Genomic DNA, 26,074 nt, shown 5'->3' on the forward strand with positions numbered 1-26,074 from the left:
TTTTAGCATTTTAATGTGTTGTAAGATCCTTAATCCACATATCTTTATTCTTGGGAACTTTCATCAGCGTTGCTGGCCACACCCACTGCGCGCAGACTGTTTAGCTGCACTCACTTTTTCGGACACACCTTCGCACACTGTTTGCATAGTAACCATCTTTACAGAAGCAACCTGCTACACATTGTGAAGTACATGTTTCTGGCGGGTCGTGTATATTTGCACATGTGATTGGACAAGCCGTGCCGCACGGTTTATAAATTGCATTAGGCTGATTACAGGGCACTGAAACAGAAGAATGCATTATAGACAATAACTGTCAAAACAGACACAAAGGATATTTGTAGGATATAGTAAGGATCTAAGAGGTTGTAAATATGGGAGTTATGTTTAATATAATTGTATTAACATGAAACTGAGCAATGAAAATGAAAGCCATGCAATATATCGCCAAAGTTAGAGGGAAGCGGGGTCTCTAGAGACAGAGGAAGAACAAATCTAACTACCTGTTTCAGAGCTGGGTTCTTATTGCTTATGGCTAGAACTGAATTTACTCTCATGATAAAGTGAGTCGGTCTGATAAAAGCCTTTTCTGCCTTTGTACTAGCTAGGAAGGTTATTCGATTTCTGGGGAATTAGAGAGGGGAGGAGGAGCAACCAGGGCATCAGAGAGCGGAGGGGGAGCAAGTAGGGAGTTAGAAAGGGGAGGGGGCAAGTGGGGAATTAGAGAGTGGAGGAGGAGCAACTAGGGCATCAGAGAGCGGAGGGGGAGCAAGTGGGGAGTTAGAAAGGTGAGGGGGCAAGTAAGGAATTAGAGAGGGAGGAGCAAGTGGGGAATTAGAGTGGGGAGTTAGAAAGGTGAGGGGGCAAGTAGGAGATTAGAGGGGGGAGCAAGTAGGGGATTAGAGTGGGGAGTTAGAAAGGTGAGGGGGCAAGTAGGGAATTAGAGAGGGGAGGGGGAGCGAGTGGGGAGTAATAAAGGTGAGTGGGCAAGTAGGGATTAGAGCGGGAAGGAGGGACAACTGGGGATTAGAAAAGGGAGGGGGAGCAAGTGGGGAGTTAGAGAGGAAAGGCGGGACAAGTTGAGAATTAGTGAGTGGAGGGGGGAAAAGTGAAGAATTAGAGATAGAAGGTAAAAGAAGTGGGAAGTGAGAGTGGATATGTTGGTAATTAGAGAGGTGAGAGGGAACACATGGGGAATTAGTAAGGGGAGGGGGACAAATGAAGAATTAGAGACAGGAGGGGGAACAAGTGAGGAAAGGAAGACGTCAGGATTTAGAGAGGATAGGCAGAAGAAGTGGAGAATTAGAGTGAGGAGGGTAGACAGATAATAAAGGAGAGAGAGAGATAGATACTGTATAAATAGAGAGAGAGATACTGTATAGATCGAGAGAGAGAGAGAGATACTGTATAGATAGAGAGAGAGAGATACTGTATAAATAGAGAGAGAGATACTGTATAGATCGAGAGAGAGAGAGAGATACTGTATAGGTAGAGAGAGAGAGATACTGTATAAATAGAGAGAGTGAGAGATACTGTATAGATAGAGAGAGAGATATACTGTATAAATAGAGAGAGAGATACTGTATAGATTGAGAGAGAGAGAGAGAGAGAGTGAGATACTGTATAGGTAGAGAGTGAGAGATACTGTATAGAGTGAGTGAGAGATACTGTATAGAGAGAGAGAGAGAGAGAGATACTGTATAGATAGAGAGAGAGAGAGAGATACTGTATAGAGAGAGTGAGAGATACTGTATAGAGAGAGTGAGAGATACTGTATAGAGAGAGAGAGAGATACTGTATAGAGAGAGAGAGATACTGTATAGAGAGAGAGAGATACTGTATAGAGAGAGAGAGAGAGAGATGCTGTATAGAGAGAGTGAGAGATACTGTATAGAGAGAGAGAGAGATACTGTATAGAGAGAGTGAGAGATACTGTATAGATAGAGAGAGAGATATACTGTGTATAGAGAGAGAGATATACTGTGTATAGAGAGAGAGATATACTGTGTATAGAGAGAGAGATACTGTATAAATAGAGAGAGTGAGAGATACTGTATAGATAGAGAGAGATATATACTGCATAGATAGAGAGAGATATATACTGTATAGATAGATATATATATATATACTGTATAGATAGAGAGAGAGATACTGTATAGAGAGAGAGAGATACTGTATAGAGAGAGAGAGATACTGTATAGATAGAGAGAGATACGGTATAGATAGAGAGAGAGATACTGTATAGAGAGAGAGAGATACTGTATAGAGAGAGAGATATATATATATACTGTATAGAGAGAGATACTGTATAGATAGATAGATTGATTTTGCTGAATAATCTCAGCAGTGCTGTGTAATAGGTGGACATTTCCTTACCTGTTACTTCCTTAGCTTGACCGACCAGCGCCAGACACAGAACTAAAAGAGCAGGAGATCAGTTTATTATACAGACGGCAATAACACTGCATGCTTAAACAAACCCCAAGTACAGCTTGCCTATTCACAGGAACTGATTCTAATATAACCTCAGAAGAGACTAATCACACCTAATAAGAATTCGTTACAAAATGCTGTGAGAATCCTTTGTGAAAGTTACAATATCCGTGTACAGGGGGTGGCCATTTTTCCTGTTAGTGACATCATCACTTGTAGAATGATAGATACAGAAAAAGCTATAATTTACAGGGTTATTCAATAATCTGTGCATTGCCAGGTATCCAGAGAAAATAGAAACACGGTTATTTACTAAAACGAGAATCGTCAGGAATTCTTAGTGAATTTCACATTTACAGCCAAAATAGTCAAATTAGAAAATATTCTCCCCGTCAGCTCTGCGCCCAGTTCAGCAGCTTTAACTAGAGATTCTTTACAATTGTAATTCTAGTGAACGGTACCGAATTTCTCATTTATAGAATAATAGACTAACAGTAATTATCCAATGCAATGATTTTACTCTTGTAACATTGCTTGTCCTGCCTCACTTTATTGAATGTCAATAGAAACATGGCTGCCAGAGTGAACCTAATGAATGTTTATAAATTGTCAGAAGATTTATGATAATTACACGTCAAAGAGGCGACAACGCGATACGCCATATTTTATAGACTTATTCTTAAAGGATCACTATAGTGTCAGGAAAACAAACCCGTTTTCCTGACACTATGTCGTCCTTGGGGGACCCTCACCCTCAGGGTTCCCCTCCCGCTGGGCTGAAGGGGTAAAAACCCTTTCAGCCACTTACCTTTATCCAGCAACGAGGGACCTCTCCTCCCCCGCCGATGTCAGCGGATCCGCGTGCGCGGTAAGTGCCGCGCCCGCATTCAAAGTGTCCATAGGAAAGCATTTCTCAATGCTTTCCTATGGACGCTCTGCACGATGGGGGCATAATATTCCTCCAGCATCGCAATGTGCCTCTAGTGGCTGTCCGGAAAGCAGCCACTAGAGGCTGGCTGAACCCCAAATGTAAACGTAGCAGTTTCTATGAAACTGCTATGTTTGCATCTGCAGGGTGAAAACCTGAGGGACCTGGCACCCAAACCACTTCATTGAGCTGAAGTGGTCTGGGTGACTATAGTGTCTGTTAAATATCTTTTTTAAGGAATAAACATGGTGAGTATTTTCTTAATGACAATAGTATGTGATATATTAGTTACCAGAGAACGTAACTTTATTTTTCATTTTCGACTTCCTGTTAAATAAATGTATCTTAGAATAAGTTCAGGCAGTGCTCTCAGAGGGACTGCAAACAATGTTTAATTAATCCCTCGGCCTCTTGCTATGTCAGAGTTATTTAAATTACCTTTCTGAAAATTGCTTCATTTAAAATAAACTGTATTTTGTCATTACTTTAAAATCACATATCTGAACGAAATACACAGTGAAATGAATGTTAAGATTGATTGATAGAATTCCTTTTTTTTGCTACTTTGATTATTTATTGAACACATTTAAAACCCCAGATTTGCATCGTCAATATTAGAATTTCATAAAACTCACCTACACCCAGGAGCAGAAAGACTGTGTTTGTCTTCATCTTTCCAATCTTGGATCTGGAATACAGTAACCCCACGGTATGTTACAGATCAGGAAGAGTATCTTAACGTACAGCAAAGGACACAGAGAAAGATTGCAAGCTCTTTGGAGTATTTGTCGAGTGTATGCGTTACATGTTAGAAAATTTGGAATTGCTGTGTGGTGTTTTTTAGCATTAATAAATATTATTTCTATAATCTACATAATAAAATGTTTGATATTTAGACATAGTGGCTGTGAAATTAAAAGTATTGATAAATATAATCCACCCCATACACAATATAGGGGGCATTGTAACTTTATATCCATAATTCTCCCATTAATTCTCTCTTACCTCTTTGGAGGAAACACTCACTAGACTGACAGGTCGAGATTACTCCATTGATAACCAAGTTGGACCATGTAGGGTACAGACAGGGAATGTTTCGTAATGACACTGATTGTTATGTTATGCGTTCCTTAACAATTAACCTGGCTATAAGTTCCCATAAACTCCCAATATCATATATGGACAGCATTTGCTATGTGGTGTGTCTATAACAATGTTTATATTCTAAGCTTCGTTATATAAATATTATGTTTCTTTTTTGTTTTTCCCCTCTGCACTCTATTTTACTGTAAAACCATAGTAATACGTGATTTACAAAAATAAAACACTGAATACTGAAATAATCATTGCTATTGATTGTTTATAATCTGTAATTTTCTAATAGGGAATTTAGTGCGGTCAGCACGATTTTCTACAGCCACCATAACATATACAGGCATATTATTATTTGGGAATAACTACTAGAGTATATTGAGAGAATAACATGTCCAAACAGTGCTACGCTATATGTCCCAAAATACCTGTTAATGGAAGACCACAAGCACCATAACTACAATATCTTAGTGTTTTAGTACACCTTACCAAGGTCCCATCTGGGTGCCTGCAGCCATAGTCTCTGCTCCCACTGAGGGGCCAATGAGAATGGTCCAGCTCTGTAGGGAAGTAGGGGTTGAAGCTGCAGGCTTTAGCAAGACTACGATAAGTTGCCAAACCGTATTAAAATAGCTTGACGACTTACTGTGGGACGGTACCAGGGCACCACACTACATAACCGCTACAGTGTGCCTTTATGGAAAAACCTAGCCAAGAAATAGGGGTGTGGAACTGCACTCAATCCCCATGATAATGTAAATCTGGGGGCAACCAGGCCGGTCCCAGTACCAAGAGACCAATTGCTTGATAGAACAAAAAAGTAGAAAAGATAGAAATCGGTCCAGGTTTCAAAAAAGGCAATTTATTAAACCCTTAGCCGAATCACAACGTGTCATAGTTATATAGTTACACATTCCCCTGAGCGCTGTGCTCAGCTCCCTCGCGCGCCGCAGAGTGATGCCGGTAACCTGGAGTCGGAATATGACATCACTTTCCAGCTCCCGGCTTCAGTCTGCAGCGTGCGAGGGAGCTGAGCAAAGCGCTCAGGGGAAAGTGCTCCTTCGCCAGCGCCGACCGCCTGTCTTGTCAGTTAGCCGCAAGGCTAACAAGACATTTGCCCTGGGCATTTGGGGGCGGCTTTTTTTGCCACCCCCCCTGGAAAATGCCGCCCAAGGCAAATGTCTTGTTTGCCTCGCGGCTAAAACGTCCCTGCATATATGCACTGTACACACGTGTGGATATTATGTGAACAAAACGTGTGTATCCCTCAGTGGGTATATCACAAGAATGATTGATTTCAGTACGATAAATCAAAGCTGGAAAAAACATACAAATAACCTAAAGAAATCTAAACAGTGTCACTTTGTGAAGAATCTGATTATATTAATAATTTCAGAGAAACATAAACAGATATCTTTATATTTAATTACTAGAATCAGAATTGCATTCAGAATTGGATAAATTGGGGGACTGGGCACTAAAATGGCAGATTAAATTTAACTTAGAGAAATGCAAAGTTATGCACTTCGGGGTCAAGAATGCACAAGCAACTTACACCCTAAATCAGGGGTGGACAATCTGCTGCCCTCCAGATGTTTTGGACTACATCTCCCTTGATGCTTTGCTAGCATTATGGCACTAAGAGCATTATGGGAGATGTAGTCCAAAACATCCGGAGGGCCGCAGATTGCCCACCCCTAAGGCAATGAAGATACCCCAACCACTAAAAAACAAAGACAGCAAACCTACCAAAAAGTGTGCCCTCTTACAACACCAAAAACAATAATGTAACAAATAAAGAAGTAGGGATGCGAAACCAGAGATACACTTCTAAGGTGCAGATATAAAAATCTATACAACCTTTCAATAGCGAAGTAGGCGATATCTATATAAAAATAAATCGCACATAGTGTATTACAGAATAAACATAGAGGACACGCAGGATGATAATGTGGAACTCACAAGATTGCAGTGATAATCAAGCCCATCATCCTCAGTCAGAAAATATCTTCAGAATATATGAAACACAATCTTCTATTTTTCAACAGGGTCCAAATAAAAACGCATGAAATCCACTCCGAAGGTGGTAGTGACAGCATACAAAGTAAGTCCCCCAAATAGTATAATCCGACGCGTTTCGTCTAGATTGTGTTTCATATATTCTGAAGATATTTTCTGACTGAGGATGATGGGCTTGATTATCACTGCAATCTTGTGAGTTCCACATTATCATCCTGTGTGTCCTCTATGTTTATTCTGTAATACACTATGTGCGATTTATTTTTATATAGATATCGCCTACTTCGCTATTGAAAGGTTGTATAGATTTTTATATCTGCACCTTAGAAGTGTATCTCTGGTTTCGCATCCCTACTTCTTTATTTGTTACAAGATTGACCACCCCTGCCATAAATGGTAGTGAATTAGGGATAACCACACACGAGAAGGATTTGGGAATTGTTATAGACCACAAATTAGGCAGCAATATGCAATGTCCATCTGCAGTTGCTAAGACCAGTAAGGTTTTGTCATGTATAAATAGGGGCATAAATTCTCGGGATGAAAACATAATTTTGCCTCTTTATAAATCGCTGGTAAGACCACACCTTGAATATGCTGTGCAATTTTGGGCACCTGTTCTAAAGAAGGATATCATGGCACTAGAAAAAGTGCAGAGACGAGCTATAAAATTGATAAAAGGAATGGAGCATTTTATTTACGAAGAAAGGTTAAAAAAATGTAAATCTCTTTAGTTTGGAAAAACGGCTCCTCAGAGGGGATATGATAACATTATACAAATATAATAGGGGCCAGTACAAACCATTATCTGGGAATCTATTAATAAACAGTGTGGCGGAACAAACCTCGCCACTGGCCACTGGAGAAGCCTAGTTGCCCACCTCTTGCCGCTGGACTATGGCCCTGTATTAAAAACCTTTTATTTTCCCTATGTGAGCAATGTTACCCCAGATAGCTAAGCCATGGAGCCCATTCGTATACCGAAAGACTATGGGAAAGACTTTGGCTCCATGGCGATTGAACTGTATGTATGTAATCTGAGCGCCATTCGGTAATAATGTGCGCTCAGATCTAAGCTATCTGGGGATATGTTTAATGTATATGTTTTATGTAGTAATTGTAACCCTGTGTAATTTTATGTCTTTTTGCTAACATGTGGCTAATGGAGTTTTGCCTCTGATTACTTCCCAATTATCTCCAGGACAGAGATAAAGGATTGCAATGCATTGTGGGATCTGTTTAAATGTGTAAGCTTGTGATTGGTCCTTTTACCCTTTGTGTCCCAGTTTTCCATCTGGTAGCCTAGGGGAGGGTCCACCAGGTGGGAGACCTGCATAAAAGACAGGCAGGTAGCCCCAGTAAATCAGTTCTGCTTGACCTTCAAACGAAGTGTTGTCACGTAATTGGGGGGGGGGGGGGGGGGGGGGCAATTGGATTAGTATGCTGTTACAGTGCAACTGCCAGGAGTGTAACCTGTTCGTATGGTTTTTCCTGTTCGGCTGTTTACAGCATTCGTGTGTTTCCTGTTCGGGAGTTGGAGTTTTCATATGTTTGCAGTTCGGGCGATTGGTGATTGCAGTAGCTGCTCGTCTATCTGAAAGGGGAATATCGCCTAAATGGTTTTTAACCTCTTGTGTGCAAAATGGTCCGTTACAAACAGGGCTATACATAGGACACGAGGTCACACATTTAGGCTGGAAATTTATCTAAGGCAAAGAAAATGTTTTTTTTTACAGTAAGAGCAATAAGGATATGGAATTCTCTGCCTGAAGAGGTGGTTTTGTCAGAGTCCATACAGATGTTTAAACAGTAATTGGATAAATACTTGCAGAAACATAACATACAGGGATATAATTTCTAATTAGTGGGGTAATAGCTGATTGATCCAAGGAGACATCTGACTGCTATTTTGGGGTCAAGAAGGAATTTTTTCCTAGTTTGTTGCAAAATTGGAAGCGCTTCAGACTGGGTTTTTTTGCCTTCTTTTGGATCAACAGCAAAAACATATGTGAGGAAGGCTGAACTTGATGGACGCAAGTCTCTTTTCAGCTATGTAACTATGTAACTAAGAATATCTGTTCTTTCTTACTATAATTTGGTTTAATAGTCTGTTTATTACAGTCATTCGATAAGAACATATTACAGTATGGAGAGTATCTTACCTGCACTCAGTCTCCAATTCCAGATCTGTGGTGATTGGTCGAGTGAGACCTGGTGTTTTATACATATTGTACAATGAGTCATCAGTTAATAAAAACCGTCTCAAACCAGTATTTATTGTGAAATTGTATTATTTCCTGAACTATTTGTTTAATGTTATTAAAAGTAGGTTAAATGAAACAATGAGATACATTCCAAAGAAATAAATAAATCACAGCTATTATGTTTAATTACCATGCAAAACCATTTCCTGCATTTGTATTGTAATATTTAGCAATGTTTGGATTTTGCATATGAGGCTCCCAGATCATTTAGTAGCTGGCAAGCAGTTGCAAAACAGCTGCTACATTTAATAATAAAAAAAAAAAATTAACCCCTTCAGGACGGAGTCAATAGTACACGTTCTGATCAAAACAAAACGTAAACAAAAACTGGAATTTGCGCTCAATGTCTGTTCACCCGTAATTCACCTCTTTCATATTAAATGCACCCACAGTTATTATATATCATTTTGTTCAGGAGAAACAGGGCTTTAATTGCTCGTGAACTATTCATATATGAAACATAACTCATTATGAATAAAATAAAATAAACTGTGAGAAATTAAGATTTAAAAAAAAATTTACATTTTAGCTGTGAATGTCATAATACTGTTCGCTTTTACTGCAATAAAATGCACATATTTGTATTCAGCGATGTCTCACGAGTAAAACAGTACCCCCTATGTGCAGGTTTTATGGTGTCTTGGAGAGTTACCGGGTTAAATATAGTGCTTGCAAATGCAATTCTCTGCACTTTCTCCCTGTGTTGTCAGGCATGTCAATCAAATTATAATTAATCAAATCACATAATTATGTTAAAAGATTACTTAAATGTACATGTAGAATTTTAATATATATACATATATATGTATTTAAATTCTACGTGTATACTAATGTAATCTTTTATGTAATTATATATATATATATATGCGGCTATTTTTATTTTTTATATAGATAGATGTATATATAGAATGCCATTTTAAGTGTATTTTGTTACATATATATATATATTAATAACAAAATACAGTTTGAATGAAATTACATATGTATTTATAATTTTTTTTATTTTATAATTGTATTTATTTATTATTGTAATTATATGTATATATATATAAATATAATCTATATATTTATTATACATATAAGATATATATAAAATACACTTAGAATGAAGTTACATATATATATATATATATATCTTATATATATGTAACTTCATTCTAAGTGTATTTTAATACTAATATATGTACTTATATTAACATCAAAAGACACTACGTATGACGTCATATATATATATATAAATATATATATATATATATACACATTGAATTTATTTTTATATGTTTAATTATTATTATTTTTATTCTTCCCACCAGCAGGGGACTGTCTCATAGTTCAGACAGTCCCCCTGCCGGCAGATCCACAGTCAGCTATAGGGGGCGATGTGATCACTCATTTGCCCTGTGGCAGGGCTATTAATATCATCACGTGGGACAGATTGAAGTTATTCAAAATCAATAAGAGGGGTGAGTATGCCATTGTCCAATCCTTACACACCACCCATGGGATTTGTGTGGGGGTATTAATGACATAAGAGTTGGTGGACGCTGTCTAACACCCAAACATTTAGATCCAATCACTCTCTCTCCTGGTACCTAGGGGTCCCTGAGTCCCTAACCACACCCTAATGAAAAAATCCATACTCACTACCTTCAACTCAATAATAGTGAGGGGAAAATATATTTAATACATATCGATTCGATCATGCTAATGCTCCAAAGTTTTCTTTTCTTCAGCCCCAATTGAAATCCATAATTTCTTATAGTATAGCCACAATTCAAAATAAAAAAAAGAAACAGAAAATAAAACGCCAACAAATGAAAACCGTTACACACTAAATATAGTCAATTTTCAACCACTGAGGACTCTCCGCCAACTGAAATTCCCAGGTGGGAAATCCTTCATGAAAGCCTTCTCGTGCTTTGACATGTCAACAAAGTTTACAAAAATTACCACAAACTTTTGTTGCTTTTTAAGTTCACCGAAACCTTAATAACCAAATGAAAATACAAAGAAAGTGTTATGTCTCGTTAATATATTTACCTCGTTTTTGATCTCACATTCATTTTATCTAAATACGATCAAATAATCATTTAAACGTAAAATGTGGCAAATATAAATTTGCCAATGATTTTCTATGACTAAACGGCATTTAGAAACCAGTTAGTGACATCACTGGATCTAAAGAGATGATATATAATTAGGACTATGTGGCAAGTTTATGTAGTAATAATAGTAGGTGTGATTTAATTACTATTTCATTTTCATGGTAATTTGCTCGATCCAAACAAGTTTATTCAGATATATATTATTCATAACGTTATTGGTTCAGCTACAAACTCCCTGTCTCTAATTCAAGCTGTAAAATAGTAATGAAGAATTTAAGCCTATTATTGTTAGATTTGGAGATTTGTTTTGGATCAAACTGTGATTTGGCCGAATTAGGGTCGATCGAGTGTTCAGTCGAACTCAGACAAAATATACCTGAAATACGGACTAACCAAACTGTGTAATGCTGAACATGTTTCTTGAGGGGTTTCAATATTCTAAATTCTGCCCTTGGAAACAAAAAAAGAGATAAACGGTAACAGAAAAATATGATTGATGGTTAGGGTACAGTCTCTAAATGTCGTTTTTATTCACAAATCAAGTGACAATTGTTATTTTCAGTAAGTTTTTTGGGGAATGCATGTTCTCCACTGCCCAGCTCTAACCACATTTTTGATACTGTATTTTTGATAGTGTATTTTGATACTAATATATATATTAATATTAAAATACATTATGTATGACGTTACAGATATATAATATGTATATATATTATATATATAATATATACATATATTATATATATAAAAATGCATTTAATTTATTTTATAATATGTTTAATATCTTTTTTTTACACTACCTACCAGCAGGGGGACTGTCTGATATTTTAGACAGTCCCCCTGCTGGCAGATCCACAGCCAGCTATAGGGGGCCATGTGATCGCTCTTTGAGAGCGATCACATGGCCCCTGGGGGCCTGATTTGCTGTGGGGGGGGCTGCCTGGGCTGTCAGGCAGCCATCCAGAAGAGGATCTCGGCAGAGGTGAGTACATCTCTTCTCCAGGGGCTGCAAGCCGTTACGGCGTTCTATGCCGCCGCAATGGCTTTAAAGCCCTTTAAAGCCGCGACGGCATAGAATGCCGTAACGGCGTTAAGGGGTTAAAAACAGAGGTTCACTTATTTCTACACTTAGTTCCTTAAGTACTCGTGGATGGATACCTTCAGGCCCTGGAGCTTTTTTAAAATTAACTTTCTGTGTATGTGCTCAAGTATTTGTTTATTATAGTAGAGAATGTTGCATTGATTGCTTTGATGGTCATAAGTGTGTTTTTTCCATCACTTGCTGATGTTTGTGTGTTGTTTTGATAGCTTTAATTGCTGTCTTGCTATTATTTCCAGACTTAAAAAACTTTTTTTTTTAATGTGATGACTTTATCACGCACGTTTCTTCTGATCCAGGAAGTGATTGGAATCATCAAACATGCCAGAGTGATGGAAATGTACTGCACATCTGATCCTGCTTCTAGATTTGATTATCTGTGGGTGGCACTTTTGGGTTATGTAAGCACTATTTTTTTTTGTATATATTGTGGTTATCTATCATATAATGTAGGACATTAGCATTGAGAAAGGGCTGCTGCTCGAAACGTTTGCTGTTTTACTTTGTCCTCAAATAAATTGTGGTAGCACCTGCCTCTAGTTGCCCCATTTTGTTATTTAGGCTCCTTGCATTAGTAAGCATACATTTAATATCATAAGTCACTTGTACTTTTTGTGAATTATCAACATTACCTAGCTTCTCTGTTCTGAGCTTGCCCCTCCCCGCGTCTCCACCCCCCTTATACTGTGCTAAAGCCCATCTCCTTTCTGTCCTATCTCCATTTTGTAAATTGCTATGACCCTCCCCCCTACTACTAGTTTAAAATCTCCTCCAACCTTCTAGCCATCCTATACCCCAGCACTGCAGACCCTCTCCCGTTTAGGTGCAATCCATCACTACTATAAAGGTTGTACCCAATTGCAAAGTCGGCCCAGTGCTCTAAATCCCCAAACCCTCCATCCTGCACCAAGACTTAAGCCACACATTGACCTCTCTAATCTCCTGCTGCCTTTCCACTGTAGCGCGTGGCACAGGTAAAATCTCAGAGAATACCACCTTGGAGGTCCTTTTCTTAAAGGACCACTCTAGTGCCAGGAAAACATACTCGTTTTCCTGGCACTAGAGTGCCCTGAGGGTGCCCCCACCCTCAGGGACCCACTCCCGCCGGGCTCTGGAAAGGGGTAAGTGTTTAAAACTTACCGGTAAGTGTTTAAAACTTACCTTTTTCCAGCGGTGGGCGGAGAGCTCTCCTCCTCCGATCCTCCTCTTCTCCTCCCCGTCGGCTGAATGCGCACGCGCGGCAAGAGCTGCGCGCGCATTCAGCCGGTCACATAGGAAAGCATGTGGACCTGCTCTAGTTTAAACAGCTTCAGGTGGAACAATCCCCACCTAAGGATGTACTGGACCCAAATGTACTGAAAAAGCCAAGGCGAAACGCGTTAAGTGAGGAAGAACCACGGACTTTTAAAATTTTATCTTGACTGGTATTTTATATATTTGTTATTCAATTTTAAAAATATTTTTTGATAAAATAAAGTATATACATTTTTACATTACCCAGTCTAATTTTAGTCCTACTTCCTACCTCATCCTGCTGCTGCTACATTTGGGTCCAGTACATCCTTAGGTGGGGATTGTTCCACCTGAAGCTGTTTAAACTAGAGCAGGTCCATTGCTCTAGTCTATGTAAGTAGGTTCTCTTTTTGTTTGCACTGCATATACACCTACTATCTGTACCATTGGTCTTTTGTACTCTCTTTTTCCATATACCACGGAAACCTCACACCTACAAAGTTCATCTAGAAGATTGCACACCAAGAAATCCATAGACGGGGATTATTCCGTCCAGGCTCTTGACATTGAGCTTATAAAGCTCTTAAAAGTGTGAGTGAGAATTTTATATAATTTTTTATCATCCACTATATCAGCAATACATATTGCACTATTATTGCATTCTGTTCTTTTCTTTTAAGCTATACCATCGAGGAATATCTCCAATTACGTATGTAAATATATATACATCTGTGTATACCGCTAGCGCTGTTCACCTTTCTTTGTATATTTTTCAAAACAGTAAAATGTATTATAACGATGATCTTTTTTTTTCGTTTGGAAGGGCAGCAGTGAATCCCTCGACCTCTTTTTTCATATATTGAAGACAACGATTGGGATATTAAGCTTACCAAAAACAGCAGTAAGAACGCTGTTGAATTTCTCGACCTCAACATTTTTATCGAGAGTAACACCATCAAGACCAGTACCTTTTTCAAAAAGGTCGATGTAAATAGTTACACCGAAGGCAACAGTTGCCACTACTCACCCTGGCTCCTTAATGCACCGAAGGCACAACTTCTTAGAATACGACGCAACTGCACTGATTTTACTGTGTTTCACAATCAAGCACAGAAAATCATGACGGACTTCTCGGATAAGGGTTATGACAAACAGCTACTAGATAACGCCTATGAGGAGATAAGTCTCAGAGAAAGAGAATCTCTCTTACAATATAAAGTAAAACCAACTACCTCTGTAGATAGTGAATTGGCCTTCATTTGCGATTTCAACATACAGAGCCAACAGGTTAAAAAAGCAATTCAGAAACACTGGCCTATCCTCAAAAATGATGAGATACTAAATACTCTCCTACCGGAACAGCCTAAAATTATCTATAGGGGGGTCTCCAACTTAAGGAATAGTCTCTCTAATAACAATTCAACTAGAGCCAAAGAAGCTTTAAACCCCTTTAATGAGTCTAAAGGTTTCTATGGTTGTGGGGTTTGTGGGGCCTGCAGGAATACCAGCAATCCTAAAAGAGTAATTAGGGAATTTGCGGACCCTAATGATCCCAAGAGGAACTATAAAATAAAGGACATCATTACTTGTCATACCAAAAGAGTAATATACATGCTGACGTGCCCTTGTGGCCTCTTATACATTGGGCGGACAATACGCCCTTTGCGGGTGAGAATACAGGAGCACGTCAGAAATGTAAGAAACGGATTCATAAAGCACAACGTATCACTTCACTTTAAAAATATACATAACAGTGACCCAAAAGGTATACAATTTATGGGCATCCAGAAAGTAGTCACGGACTGGAGAGGTGACGATCTAGTAAGGAAAATGGGTAAGGCTGAGATGAAATGGATTTTTGATTTAGATACTTTACACCCTAGAGGTCTTAACCAAGACTTTGAGCTTTGTCATTTTTTATAGATTTATTTACCTTTTATTTCATTTTTTCTGCCTTTCATCTCAGCCATCCCATGACCTTTACTATGATGAGCTATTAAGTTTGTGACTCCATTTACTGTTTTTTAACAAATAACTACTAGTGTACCTCTTTAAGACAATGACATTACTGAATATGTTTGTAAATACTCAAATATTTTCTATATATGATTATTAAACAGATTATTCCATGTGAATGAAATTTGCCTATAATTTATACACTTATATCTCGTTAAGAACGAATTGATTTTGTATCCCTTTAAAGTAGAAATGACATTGGAGATTTACTTATGCATTCAACATTTGATGCAAAAGGTTAAAAAATGGCAATTTATTCACACAGCAAAGATATGTTGCTGTTTAAACAAAAGGAACTTATCATATTCCTTTTTTTACATTTATTTCATTTGTCTTATTGTCTTATCGAGTATATTTATGGAGTCAAGATGAAAACTGATCTCCTTTCTCTTTCCCTCTATGTTCGTCTATGCTATGTTGAATACACTAATGCAATGAGTGAGTTCGGGGCTTGCCAATGACAAATATGGCGGCTACGACCGAAACGGAAGTGACGTTGCGGTAAGCGCGATACGTCACTTCCGGTATTACGAACTTTCACAACAGCTGATTGAAATATCCCTTACCATATTCGGCAAACCGGAAGACACCAGGAACCAATAGGAAAGGACTCTCTGGGTATTTAACCAGCGGGAAACACAAGCAGGACAGCGATTGAAAAAGCCTTTTGCATAAGGTGAAACGCGTCTCGGAAGAGGACTCATTTCTGCACCATCAATTTATGGGAGCTTTTTATTTTGCATTTTATGTAAGTGTTTTATAATAAATTTATTTTTTTATATCTGAGTCCACGACCTGCATCCATTTCCTGCTAACAAGAAGAGTAGTGCCCTCTTAAAGGCACACTATTCATCAAACTGAGAGCCCAGTTCGGATTGGCTCTTTTAAAGGTGAGCAAGTATTTGTATTTGTTCAGATACCATTTTGGGGTTGAGGATAATACACTAGGACTCCGGTCCATTGTCCTTCTTTCTCCCTTTCTTTGAGGATTGACACACAGCCATTGAAGAAGCCTGGTATTTGCTTTATAATACCCCTGCGCTTATGAGTTGAGCCTATCTCTTTCAGGCTCTGTACCATGTGAGTTTGTTACAATATAACTCTTCTCTCTAAAATCATCCAGTCCATATATACTACACCATCGTTTCTATTATATCTCTTTCCCTCTAGATTTTCCTACATTTATATCCCTTAATATAAGGGTGAGTTAGTTTGTTTTATTTTTTTAGCGCTCCACTGGGTCTTGTTTGTTGTGACCTTTCTACTCTCATCACCCCACTGTTCCGCATGTTATTGTGTTAAGGTTTGGAGGTACCTTCACGTGTGTTGAGCTGCTTAGTTGAACTAGGTTCTTCATTCCATTATTATTTGAGCGCCTTTATAGCACGTTTTTTTTGTTACTACTCTCTGTTTTATATTGCCCAGTATTTTATTTCATTGTATTCTTTCTATGGTAATAAATTTTGATACTTCTATATATTTACGTACTTGTCAGTATTGATTAGCGCCCTCACTAGGGGGGATTTGCACCCTCCCCTTTTGTTCTTATCCTTTGTTTCTTAGGCTTTACTGGGGTGAGCCTATTTGAGTGGCAGCTTTTCACCTATAGATTATATCTATTTGCACCTTGTCTCTGGATTCATTTCTATCTTATATTCTATTTATTCATTTCCTCTTCTTTGGCTTGAATCCTGCCATCATCTATATCCTTAGGTGGGGATTATACCACCCATGCTGTTATACTAGAGCAGGTTCTGCTCTAGAAAATGTAAGTACATTTTCACATTTTTCTTATTATATATATATGAGTACTTACTGCACCATTGGAGTTCCTGTTTATGTCTCCTGCATATATCACCATCAATTGGAAGACTAGCAACACCATTGCCACCATACATCCTTAGACGGGGATTATACCGTCCACGCGTTATATAGCAGAGCTCTAATAGCTCTAGCGTATGTGAGTGGTTTTCCTATAGTTACTTTCCATTTGATTTCTCAATTGTATTATACTGCATTGCACTATCATCTGTTTTTTTTCTTTTTTTGAGGTTCACTACGCTTCCTCCAAGGTCTATGTATGTATGTATAAAATTTAGGCGCAGTATACGCTATATCCTGTTTTTGTCTATCTCACCACACAAGGTTTTTGGTAATCCTTGTATTGTATACCGCAGCCTGTTCTACTATATAGTGAGCGCCTATACCTCCAGTTTGTTATACATCTATATATATATGTATAGCTCTGTATGTCTATTCACTAAGCATTGCATAGGCGAAACAATTCATTCTCCATCAGCAGCTGTCTCCCCACGGCTTAGACTCGTGTAGGCCACAGGCCTTAATTTGGACAATCCATAAGAGGTATAAGAGGTATCCCCAGATGCAGCAATGTCCGTGTGACAGGAGGAATGCTGACTGCAGTTGGTAAAAACGAGTGGCCCAGGAATAGTCCCCAATATTCAGGATCAGACACAGGAGCTCTAACTGAACACGTCTCGTCTGCATGGCTGTCAGGATCGGGACAGGGATCCAACACGCAGAGTACAAACAGTAGCCAGATACGTATACCGGACCTTAGAATGGCCGGACTAACGTAAGTAGCACAGTATAGAATGGTCAAAGACAAGCCGAGGTCGAGGGTAACAGAAGACAGGTAAGCAAGAGACAAGCCGAATCAAGGGTAACAGAGATAAGCAGAGTAAGGTAAACAAGCCGGGTCAAAACCAAAAGGGATAATAGAATACACAAGCACTGAGTGACTAGAACAAGCTAGAACCACGACAGGGCAATGAGCTAATGAAAGAAGCTCTGTTAAATACCCTGTTCAGAGCAGTAACCACGCCTCCGAGGCGTCTTGATTGGTCCTGCAGTAATTGACTGACAGGTCGTTCCGGGGGAGTGTCCTGATGACTACTTCCTGCCTAGATGCTGTAAAAGGCAGTCACTCCCTCGCGGCCGGCCTAGCATGACCGGATAGACCGCGGGGAAGGGAGCCATCAGACCGTCTGGATGGAGGAACAGCTAAGTCTCTACCTCTTTCGGAGGTAGAGACCACAGGTACCCTGACAATGGCCTTATCATTATTTTCTAAAACGATTTTTACAGATTTTATTTTTAAATAAAAACATTGTTCAGTGTAACATTTAGCTTACTTTGCTGATAGCAGTGAGATCACAGAAATAATGACAGCTTAATGACCATCTTAAAGATCTGCCAGGAACTAAATAGTCAGTACTGACCGCTTGCAGGTGTCTTGGGGGGTTTGTGTTTGTGTTTGTGTTTACTCTTACCTGTTGCTCACCATCATTAATTGGCTAAGCTAAATGGCATATATTTGTTTTAATATTGTATTAAAGTGTTTTATTTTTCTTTCACTACATTGGAATTAAATTCATGATCTTTTGTAATAGTTATAACCCTTTATGGATCCCGATCTGGTCCCTGAACAAGCAGGGCCTGCATGAATTGCCCAATTTATTATCATTTTGCAACTCCGTACATCGGTGCCATCGTTGAATGATTGGGACATTGCAATTTAATAAAGGCTGGTTCATTATGTTTGTTTACACATCCAGGTTCCTGGTGTGACTTGGACTGAACATATCTGGAACTAACCGAATACAAGTACCAACAGGTATATCACAGCCGTAGAGAATATTGCAATATCTGCAACTTCTATGTGTGCAAGTTGTATGTGTGCAATGGATAATAGTTCAGCTTCAAAAGAACTTCAGAAGGAAAAAACAAACAGACTTTCAGTTATCGTTAAATTATATAGAGAACTAACTCACACTTTGCTGAGCTACTAAGAGCTCTGCTGTATATCAGTTTGATGGTACAATTCCCGTCTCAGGACATTTGAAGATCCACTGTGGTATATGATGAATACATTCAGTAAAAATCCAATATATAGGAAGTAAAACCAAAGGAAATGTGAAGGTGTAGTATGTAAATACAATTATATCTTACAATTTTTTTATCCTATTTCAAATTTTGAGAGCAAAAACGTGCTCTGGTAGTGCAAAGTCTTGGTGATATAATCCTCACCATACAGAAAGAGGAAGTTAGTCAGCTATAAAATAATACATAGGACTTTAATGTATCAAACAATTAATTAATTTTATTGAGAAGTAATTTTCTACCAACAGGGCTTCTTCAGACTCATGTATCCTAAAACGGAGGATTGTACCGTCCAAGTGCGATACAGCAGAGCTCTGAGTTAGTTCGCTATAATTTACTTATAACTTCATGTTGCATTAACTGTTTGTTTTTTTTCTTTCTGAGGTTCTTTGAAAGCTGAACCATTATCCATTCAATTTTTAAAGTGCGTATATATGTGCACATATTGGACTATAACCTATATAATGATACTTGTTATACCTCGTTTAATTAACTCACTGCATGTGCTTGTCATACATTTCACACAGCAATACAGATCATTATATCTACATTGTTACTTTACAAAATAAGTGACAGTGTAGATATAAGGACAGAAGATGTGTTTGTTGCTGTTTTATTTAATACGTGGACCCGTTGTCTTATCCCAGGGTTTGCGCTCTAATAAGCATTATTTAGTGGTTTAGAGCAGAGATAGAACATCCACTGTCATTCGCAGAACATCATTACACAGATTAAGAACTCTCATAAATCTAAAGCAGAAAACAATACAAAGGATTTCTATTGTATTTTAGCATTTTAATGTGTTGTAAGATCCTTAATCCACATATCTTTATTCTTGGGAACTTTCATCAGCGTTGCTGGCCACACCCACTGCGCGCAGGCTGTTTAGCTGCACTCACTTTTTCGGACACACCGTCGCACACTGTTTGCATAGTAACCATCTTTACAGAAGCAACCTTCTACACATTGAAAAGTACACGCTGGTGGCGGGTGGTTCATATTTGCACATGTGATTGGACAAGCCGTGCCGCACGTTTTATGAATTGCATTAGGCTGCTTACAGGGCACTGAAACAGAAGAATGCATTATAGACAATAACTGTCAAAACAGACACAAAGGATATTTGTAGGATATAGTAAGGATCTAAGAGGTTGTAAATATGGGAGTTATGTTTAATATAATTGTATTAACATGAAACTGAGCAATGAAAATGAAAGCCATGCACTATATCGCCAAAGTTAGAGGGAAAGGGGGTCTCTAGAGACAGAGGAAGAACAAATCTAACTACCTGTTTCAAAGCTGGGTTCTTATTGCTTATGGCTAGAACTGAATTTACTCTCATGATAAAGTGGTCGGTCTGATAAAAGGTGTGGGCATCTTGGAGCAAGAAAGAGTAGAAAGGACTATGTTACAATTCTTATATATTTACTGTGTGACTATATGATTATGGCCTTGATTTCATATTTAATCATTTTAATCCATAAATCCGTAAATATTTAATCATTTGTAGAGCTTATCCAACAATTTTAAATGTAAACCTATGTGTTACAAAGCACGTTATTTTTCCCTTTGTGTCAGCATTGCTTTTTACTGTGCGTCTATGCTGAAGGAATAGCCGTGTCCACTCTCTTTCTTCCATTTTACTGCCACCATTTTGGACATTGCCATTCTAATAGCCAGTGATTGGCTGGCAGGGGTAGAAGGGATAGTTAGGGACCATAGGATAGCGAGGAGGGTTTTACTGTGATTATTATATGTTACCACTAGGCTGCCCATTTCATTATTATGTTTTAATATGCTTTATTTGACATATTTATGCACCTTAAAATATGTTTAATACGTATCCTACTATATGTATTCTGATAGTTATATGTATAAGGTTTATAGTTTAAACAAATCCCCCTTCCCTTTTTATAACTACCCCTATCTATATGCTGCCACCGACACTAAATTAGCATCCCATTATGTGGTTTTGGCTTTCGCCACCAACCACAATATGGCTTTTTTTTGCCATTCATCCCCTTGGAAGTGGTTTGCAGCCCTCGCCGCCAACCACAACATGGCGCTTCCGCCATCCATCCCCCTTAGCCGGCCGCACATGCTCAGTACGCGTCCGGCATATATTATGCTCAACACATGATCAGGTATATGTAAACTGATCACGTGCTCAATCTTCTCTGCTAGCCGACCACACAGATAATGAGTGCGGGCGGCTTATTAAAATTATGGGCGGAAGCAATCCCGTCCAGATAAACTACACTACCCATAACTCCCTGGGACTTTTGTGACTCATAGTTCACATGTCCCATTACTACAATAAAATTCTAATACATCCAATGCTCGTTTCAAACAAAAAATAAAGCTATATGAATATGTATCTTCCTAATAATCTAACTGTATGGTTTTTATTTATGTTTGATATTTTACCCAAATCCTATTTTTCCATTGGCTAATTGAATTTTAGGCGCCAATTTTAATCTTATTATGTTCCTATATACACAATGTTTGCCAGGTTGTTGTTTTTACTCCATTTGAAGAAGCCACATATGGTGAAACGCGTTATGGTTTTAATTTATGTGTTTTAGCAATAAAAGTATTTTATTTAAATAGGCAACCATTTTAGACCTATTTAAATAGGCAACCATTTTAGGTGAGTCATTTCTAATTTCCTACCTGGTTGAGTTTGTCCCACCCACACTCCCTAGTTTTGTTACGTGTGGGGTTATCCTGTTTTTCACAGCGGCGGGATGGGGAGCTGAAGGAGAAGAAATAGGCTCCCCAAGATGAACGTGATGGAAAACAAACAAGTTGTGGTCATCGGTGGTTGATAGGTTTCGAGTCCTGTCGGTGGCTCAGAACCTGGTGGGGTAGGGTTATCCGGGTATACCCCTGCCGTGGTTAATGGATGGTTGGCACTTTAAGTTGGTGTATTGGAATAATATATATGTTATATATGTTATTTATATGGGGGTCATTGCCTTTTATATGTTAACAGAAGGAATAGGATGCGAGGGCGGAGTATGGGGGGCAATGACCCATGTTTTACTTGTTAAGTTATTATCATTATTATTGTTATTATTATTATTTGGTTAGTAAAGCTGTGGACACATTTTCCCATATTCCCTAGTGTCTGTGCGTTATTGGGTTAGGATATGGGGTTGGTTGTCCTGGATTCCGACTGCCCAAATGGTGACTATACACCTGTCATGTCTGCTCTATTTTTGTGAGTATAATTTTAATTATTTATATCTAATTTTTTACCCTATTGAGAGCACTATTGTTGTTTTCTTACTATTATTCGGAGCCGTGGATACCCAGACTGTACTGATGACCACACCCTTCCTGTATATCCTTTAAGTGGGAATCATACCACTGCACGCCCTCCACGCCAGAGCTGGTTATAGCTCTACTAAATGTGAGTGTATTACCTGTTTTTTCTACAATACCACTTCTGGACTCTGGCGTATTGCACCATTGGTTGTTTTTATCTCCCTTTGTCTTTTCACATATACGGATATTTTAACCATTCAGACGGATCAACTCTTGAGGATCACACCCCCACTTTTATCCTCTTTTTTTTAGTGAGACTTTTATTTTTTTAAAATTTTTCAACTACCAACTCCTGAGGATTGCACCCTATTTTATCCTGTTACATTAGTGAGACTTTTTTCTTATTGGCACAGCCTTTTCTCCCTTTGTACTAGCTTGGAAGGTTATTTAATTTCTGGGGAATTAGAGACGGGAGGAGGAGCAACCAGGGGATCAGAGAGCAGAGGGGAAGCAAGTAGGGAGTTAGAAAGGGGAGGGGGCAAGTGGGGAATTAAAGAGAGGAGAGGGAGCATGTGGGGAGTTAGGAAGGTGAGGGGGCAAGTAGGGAATTAGAGAGGGGGGAGCAAGTGGGGGATTAGAGAGGGGAGGGGGAGCAAGTGGGAAATTAGAGTGGGGAGTTAGAAAGGTGAGGGAGCTAGTAGGGAATTAGAGAGGGGGAGCAAGTAGGGGATTAGAGTGGGGAGTTAGAAAGGTGAGGGGGCAAGTAGGAGATTAGAGAGGGGAGGGGGAGCGAGTGGGGGGTAATAAAGGTGAGTAAGCAAGTAGGGAATTAGAGAGGGGAGGAGGGACAACTGGGGATTAGAGAAGGAAGGGGAAGCAAGTGCGGAGTTAGAGAGAAAAGGTGGGACAAGTTGGGAATTAGTGAGGGGAGGGGGGAGAAGTGAAGAATTAGAGAAAGAAGGTAAAATAAGTGGGAAGTGAGAGTGGATATGTTGGTAATTAGAGGGCTGAGAGGGAACACATGGGGAATTAGTGAGGGGAGGGGGACAAATGAAGAATTAGAGACAGGAGGGGGAACAAGTGAGGAAGGGAAGACGTCAGGATTTAGAGAGGATAGGCAGAAGAAGTGGAGAATTAGAGTGAGGAGGGTAGACAGATAATAAAGGAGAGAGATAGATACTGTATAAATAGAGAGAGATATACTGTATAGATAGAGAGAGAGAGAGAGAGAGAGAGAGAGAGATACTGTATAAATAGAGAGAGAGAGAGATACTGTATAAATAGAGAGAGATAGAGATACTGTATATAGAGAGAGATAGAGATACTGTATAGAAATAGAGATACTGTATAGAGAGAGAGATACTGTATAGATAGAGAGAGATAGAGATACTATATAGAGAGATAGAGATACTGTATAGATAGAGAGAGAGGGAGATACTATATATATATATATATATATATATAGAGAGAGAGAGAGAGAGAGAGAGAGAGATATTGTATAGATAGATAGATTGATTTTGCTGAATAATCTCAGCAGTGCTGTGTAATAGGTGGACATTTCCTTACCTGTTACTTGGTTAGCTTGACTGACCAGCGCCAGACACAGAACTAAAAGAGCAGGAGATCAGTTTATTATACAGACGGCAATAACACTGCATGCTTAAACAAACCCCAAGTACAGCTTGCCTATTCACAGGAACTGATTCTAATATAACCTCAGAAGAGACTAATCACACCTAATAAGAATTCGTTACAAAATGCTGTGAGAATCCTTTGTGAAAAATACAATATCCGTGTACAGGGGGTGGCCATTTTGCTGTTAGTGACATCATCACTTGTAGAATGATAGATACAGAAAAAGCTATAACTTACAGGGTTATTCAATAATCTGTGCATTGCCAGGTATCCAGAGAAAATAGAAACACGGTTATTTACTAAAACGAGAATCGTCAGGAATTCTTAGTGAATTTCACATTTATAGCCAAAATAGTCAAATTAGAAAATATTCTCCCCGTCAGCTCTGCGTCCAGTTCAGCAGCTTTAACTAGAGATTCTCTACAATTGTAATTCTAGTGAACGGTACCGAATTTCTCATTTATAGAATAATAGACTAACAGTAATTATCCAATGCAATGATTTTACTCTTGTAACATTGCTTGTCCTGCCTCACTTTATTGAATGTCAATAGAAGCATGGCTGCCAGAGTGAACCTAATGAATGTTTATAAATTGTCAGAAGATTTATGATAAGTACACGTCAAAGAGGCGACAACGCGATACGCCATATTTTATAGACTTATTCTTAAAGAATCACTATAGTGTCAGGAAAACAAACCCGTTTTCCTGACACTGTCATCCTTGGGGGACCCGCTCCCTCAGGGTTACCCTCCCGCTGGGCTGAAGGGGTTAAAACCCCTTCAGCCACTTACCTTAAAGGACCACTATAGTGGCAGGAAAACATACTCGTTTTCCTGGCACTATAGTGCCCTGAGGGTGCCCCCACCCTCAGGGACCCCCTCCCGCCGGGCTCTGGGGGGAGGAAGGGGTTAAACTTACCTCTTTCTCCAGCGCCGGGCGGGGAGCTCTCCTCCTCTCCTCCCTCTTCTTCCGTCACCGGCTGAATGCGATGCGCGGCACGGGCCGCGAGCGCATTCAGCCAGTCCATAGGAAAGCATTCTCAATGCTCTCCTATGGATGCTGGCGTCTTCTCACTGTGAAAATCCCAGTGAGAAATGCGGAAGCCCTCTAGCGGCTGTCAATGAGACAGCCACTAGAGGCTGGCATAACCCTACTATAAACATAGCAGTTTCTCTGAAACTGCTATGTTTATTAAAAAAAGGGTTAAACCTAGCTGGACCTTGCACCCAGACCACCTCATTAAGCTAAAGTGGTCTGGGTGCCTATAGTGGTCCTTTAATTCAGCGCCGAGGGACCTCTCCTCCCCCGCTGACGTCAGCGGATCCGCATGTGCGGCAAGTGCCGCGCGCGCATTCAAAGTGTCCATAGGAAAGCATTTTTCAATGCTTTCCTATGGACGCTCTGCATGATGGAGGTATAATATGCCTCCAGCATCGCAATGTGCCTCTAGTGGCTGTCCGGAAAAAAGCCACTAGAGGCTGGCTGAACCCCAAATGTAAACATAGCAGTTTCTCTGAAACTATGCTTGCATCTGAAGGGTTAAAACCTGAGGGACCTGGCACCCAGACCACTTCATTGAGCTGAAGTGGTCTGGGTGACTATAGTGTGTTAAATATCTTTTTTAAGGAATAAACATGGTGACTATATTCTTAATGACAATAGTATGTGATATATTAGTTACCAGAGAACGTAACTTTATTTTTCATTTTCGACTTCCTGTTAAATAAATGTATCTTAGAATAAGTTCAGGCAGTGCTCTCAGAGGGACTGCAAACAATGTTTAATTAATCCCTCGGCCTCTTGCTATGTCAGAGTTATTTAAATTACCTTTCTGAAAATTGCTTCATTTAAAATAAACTGTATTTTGTCATTACTTTAAAATCACATATCTGAACGAAATACACGGTGAAATGAATGTTAAGATTGATTGATAGAATTCCTTTTTTTTGCTGCTATGATTATTTATTGAACACATTTAAAACCCCAGATTTGCATCGTCAATATTAGAATTTCATAAAACTCACCTACACCCAGGAGCAGAAAGACTGTGTTTGTCTTCATCTTTCCAATCTTGG

At 39.1% G+C, this 26,074-nt stretch overlaps 1 protein-coding gene across 1 annotated transcript; it reads right to left on the bottom strand.

The window, feature by feature from the left end:
• LOC134577679 (von Willebrand factor-like) lies at positions 1–26,074 on the bottom strand. Its single transcript, XM_063436540.1, has 9 exons — positions 26,024–26,074; positions 23,929–23,970; positions 19,988–20,159; positions 11,218–11,291; positions 10,611–10,721; positions 8,635–8,683; positions 3,997–4,049; positions 2,377–2,418; positions 1–282 (listed from the first exon to the last, which is right to left on the bottom strand). The coding sequence occupies exons 1-9, from the start codon at positions 26,058–26,060 to the stop codon at positions 101–103; spliced, it is 762 nt and encodes a 253-aa protein (XP_063292610.1). The 5' UTR covers positions 26,061–26,074; the 3' UTR covers positions 1–100.

This window comes from Pelobates fuscus, chromosome 11 (assembly GCF_036172605.1).
Source record: "Pelobates fuscus isolate aPelFus1 chromosome 11, aPelFus1.pri, whole genome shotgun sequence".
NCBI lineage: Eukaryota > Metazoa > Chordata > Amphibia > Anura > Pelobatidae > Pelobates > Pelobates fuscus.

Excerpts from the sequence above, each read along its gene's own strand:
- LOC134577679 (XM_063436540.1), bottom strand. The coding sequence starts at position 26,060 with ATGAAGACAAACACAGTCTTTCTGCTCCTGGGTGTAG. Across the intron at positions 8,684-10,610 it reads TTTCCCACCTGGGAATTTCA|GTCTCACTCGACCAATCACC; the intron begins GTTGGCGGAGAG and ends ATAAAACACCAG. Across the intron at positions 283-2,376 it reads TCAAGCTAAGGAAGTAACAG|TGCCCTGTAATCAGCCTAAT; the intron begins GTAAGGAAATGT and ends CTTCTGTTTCAG.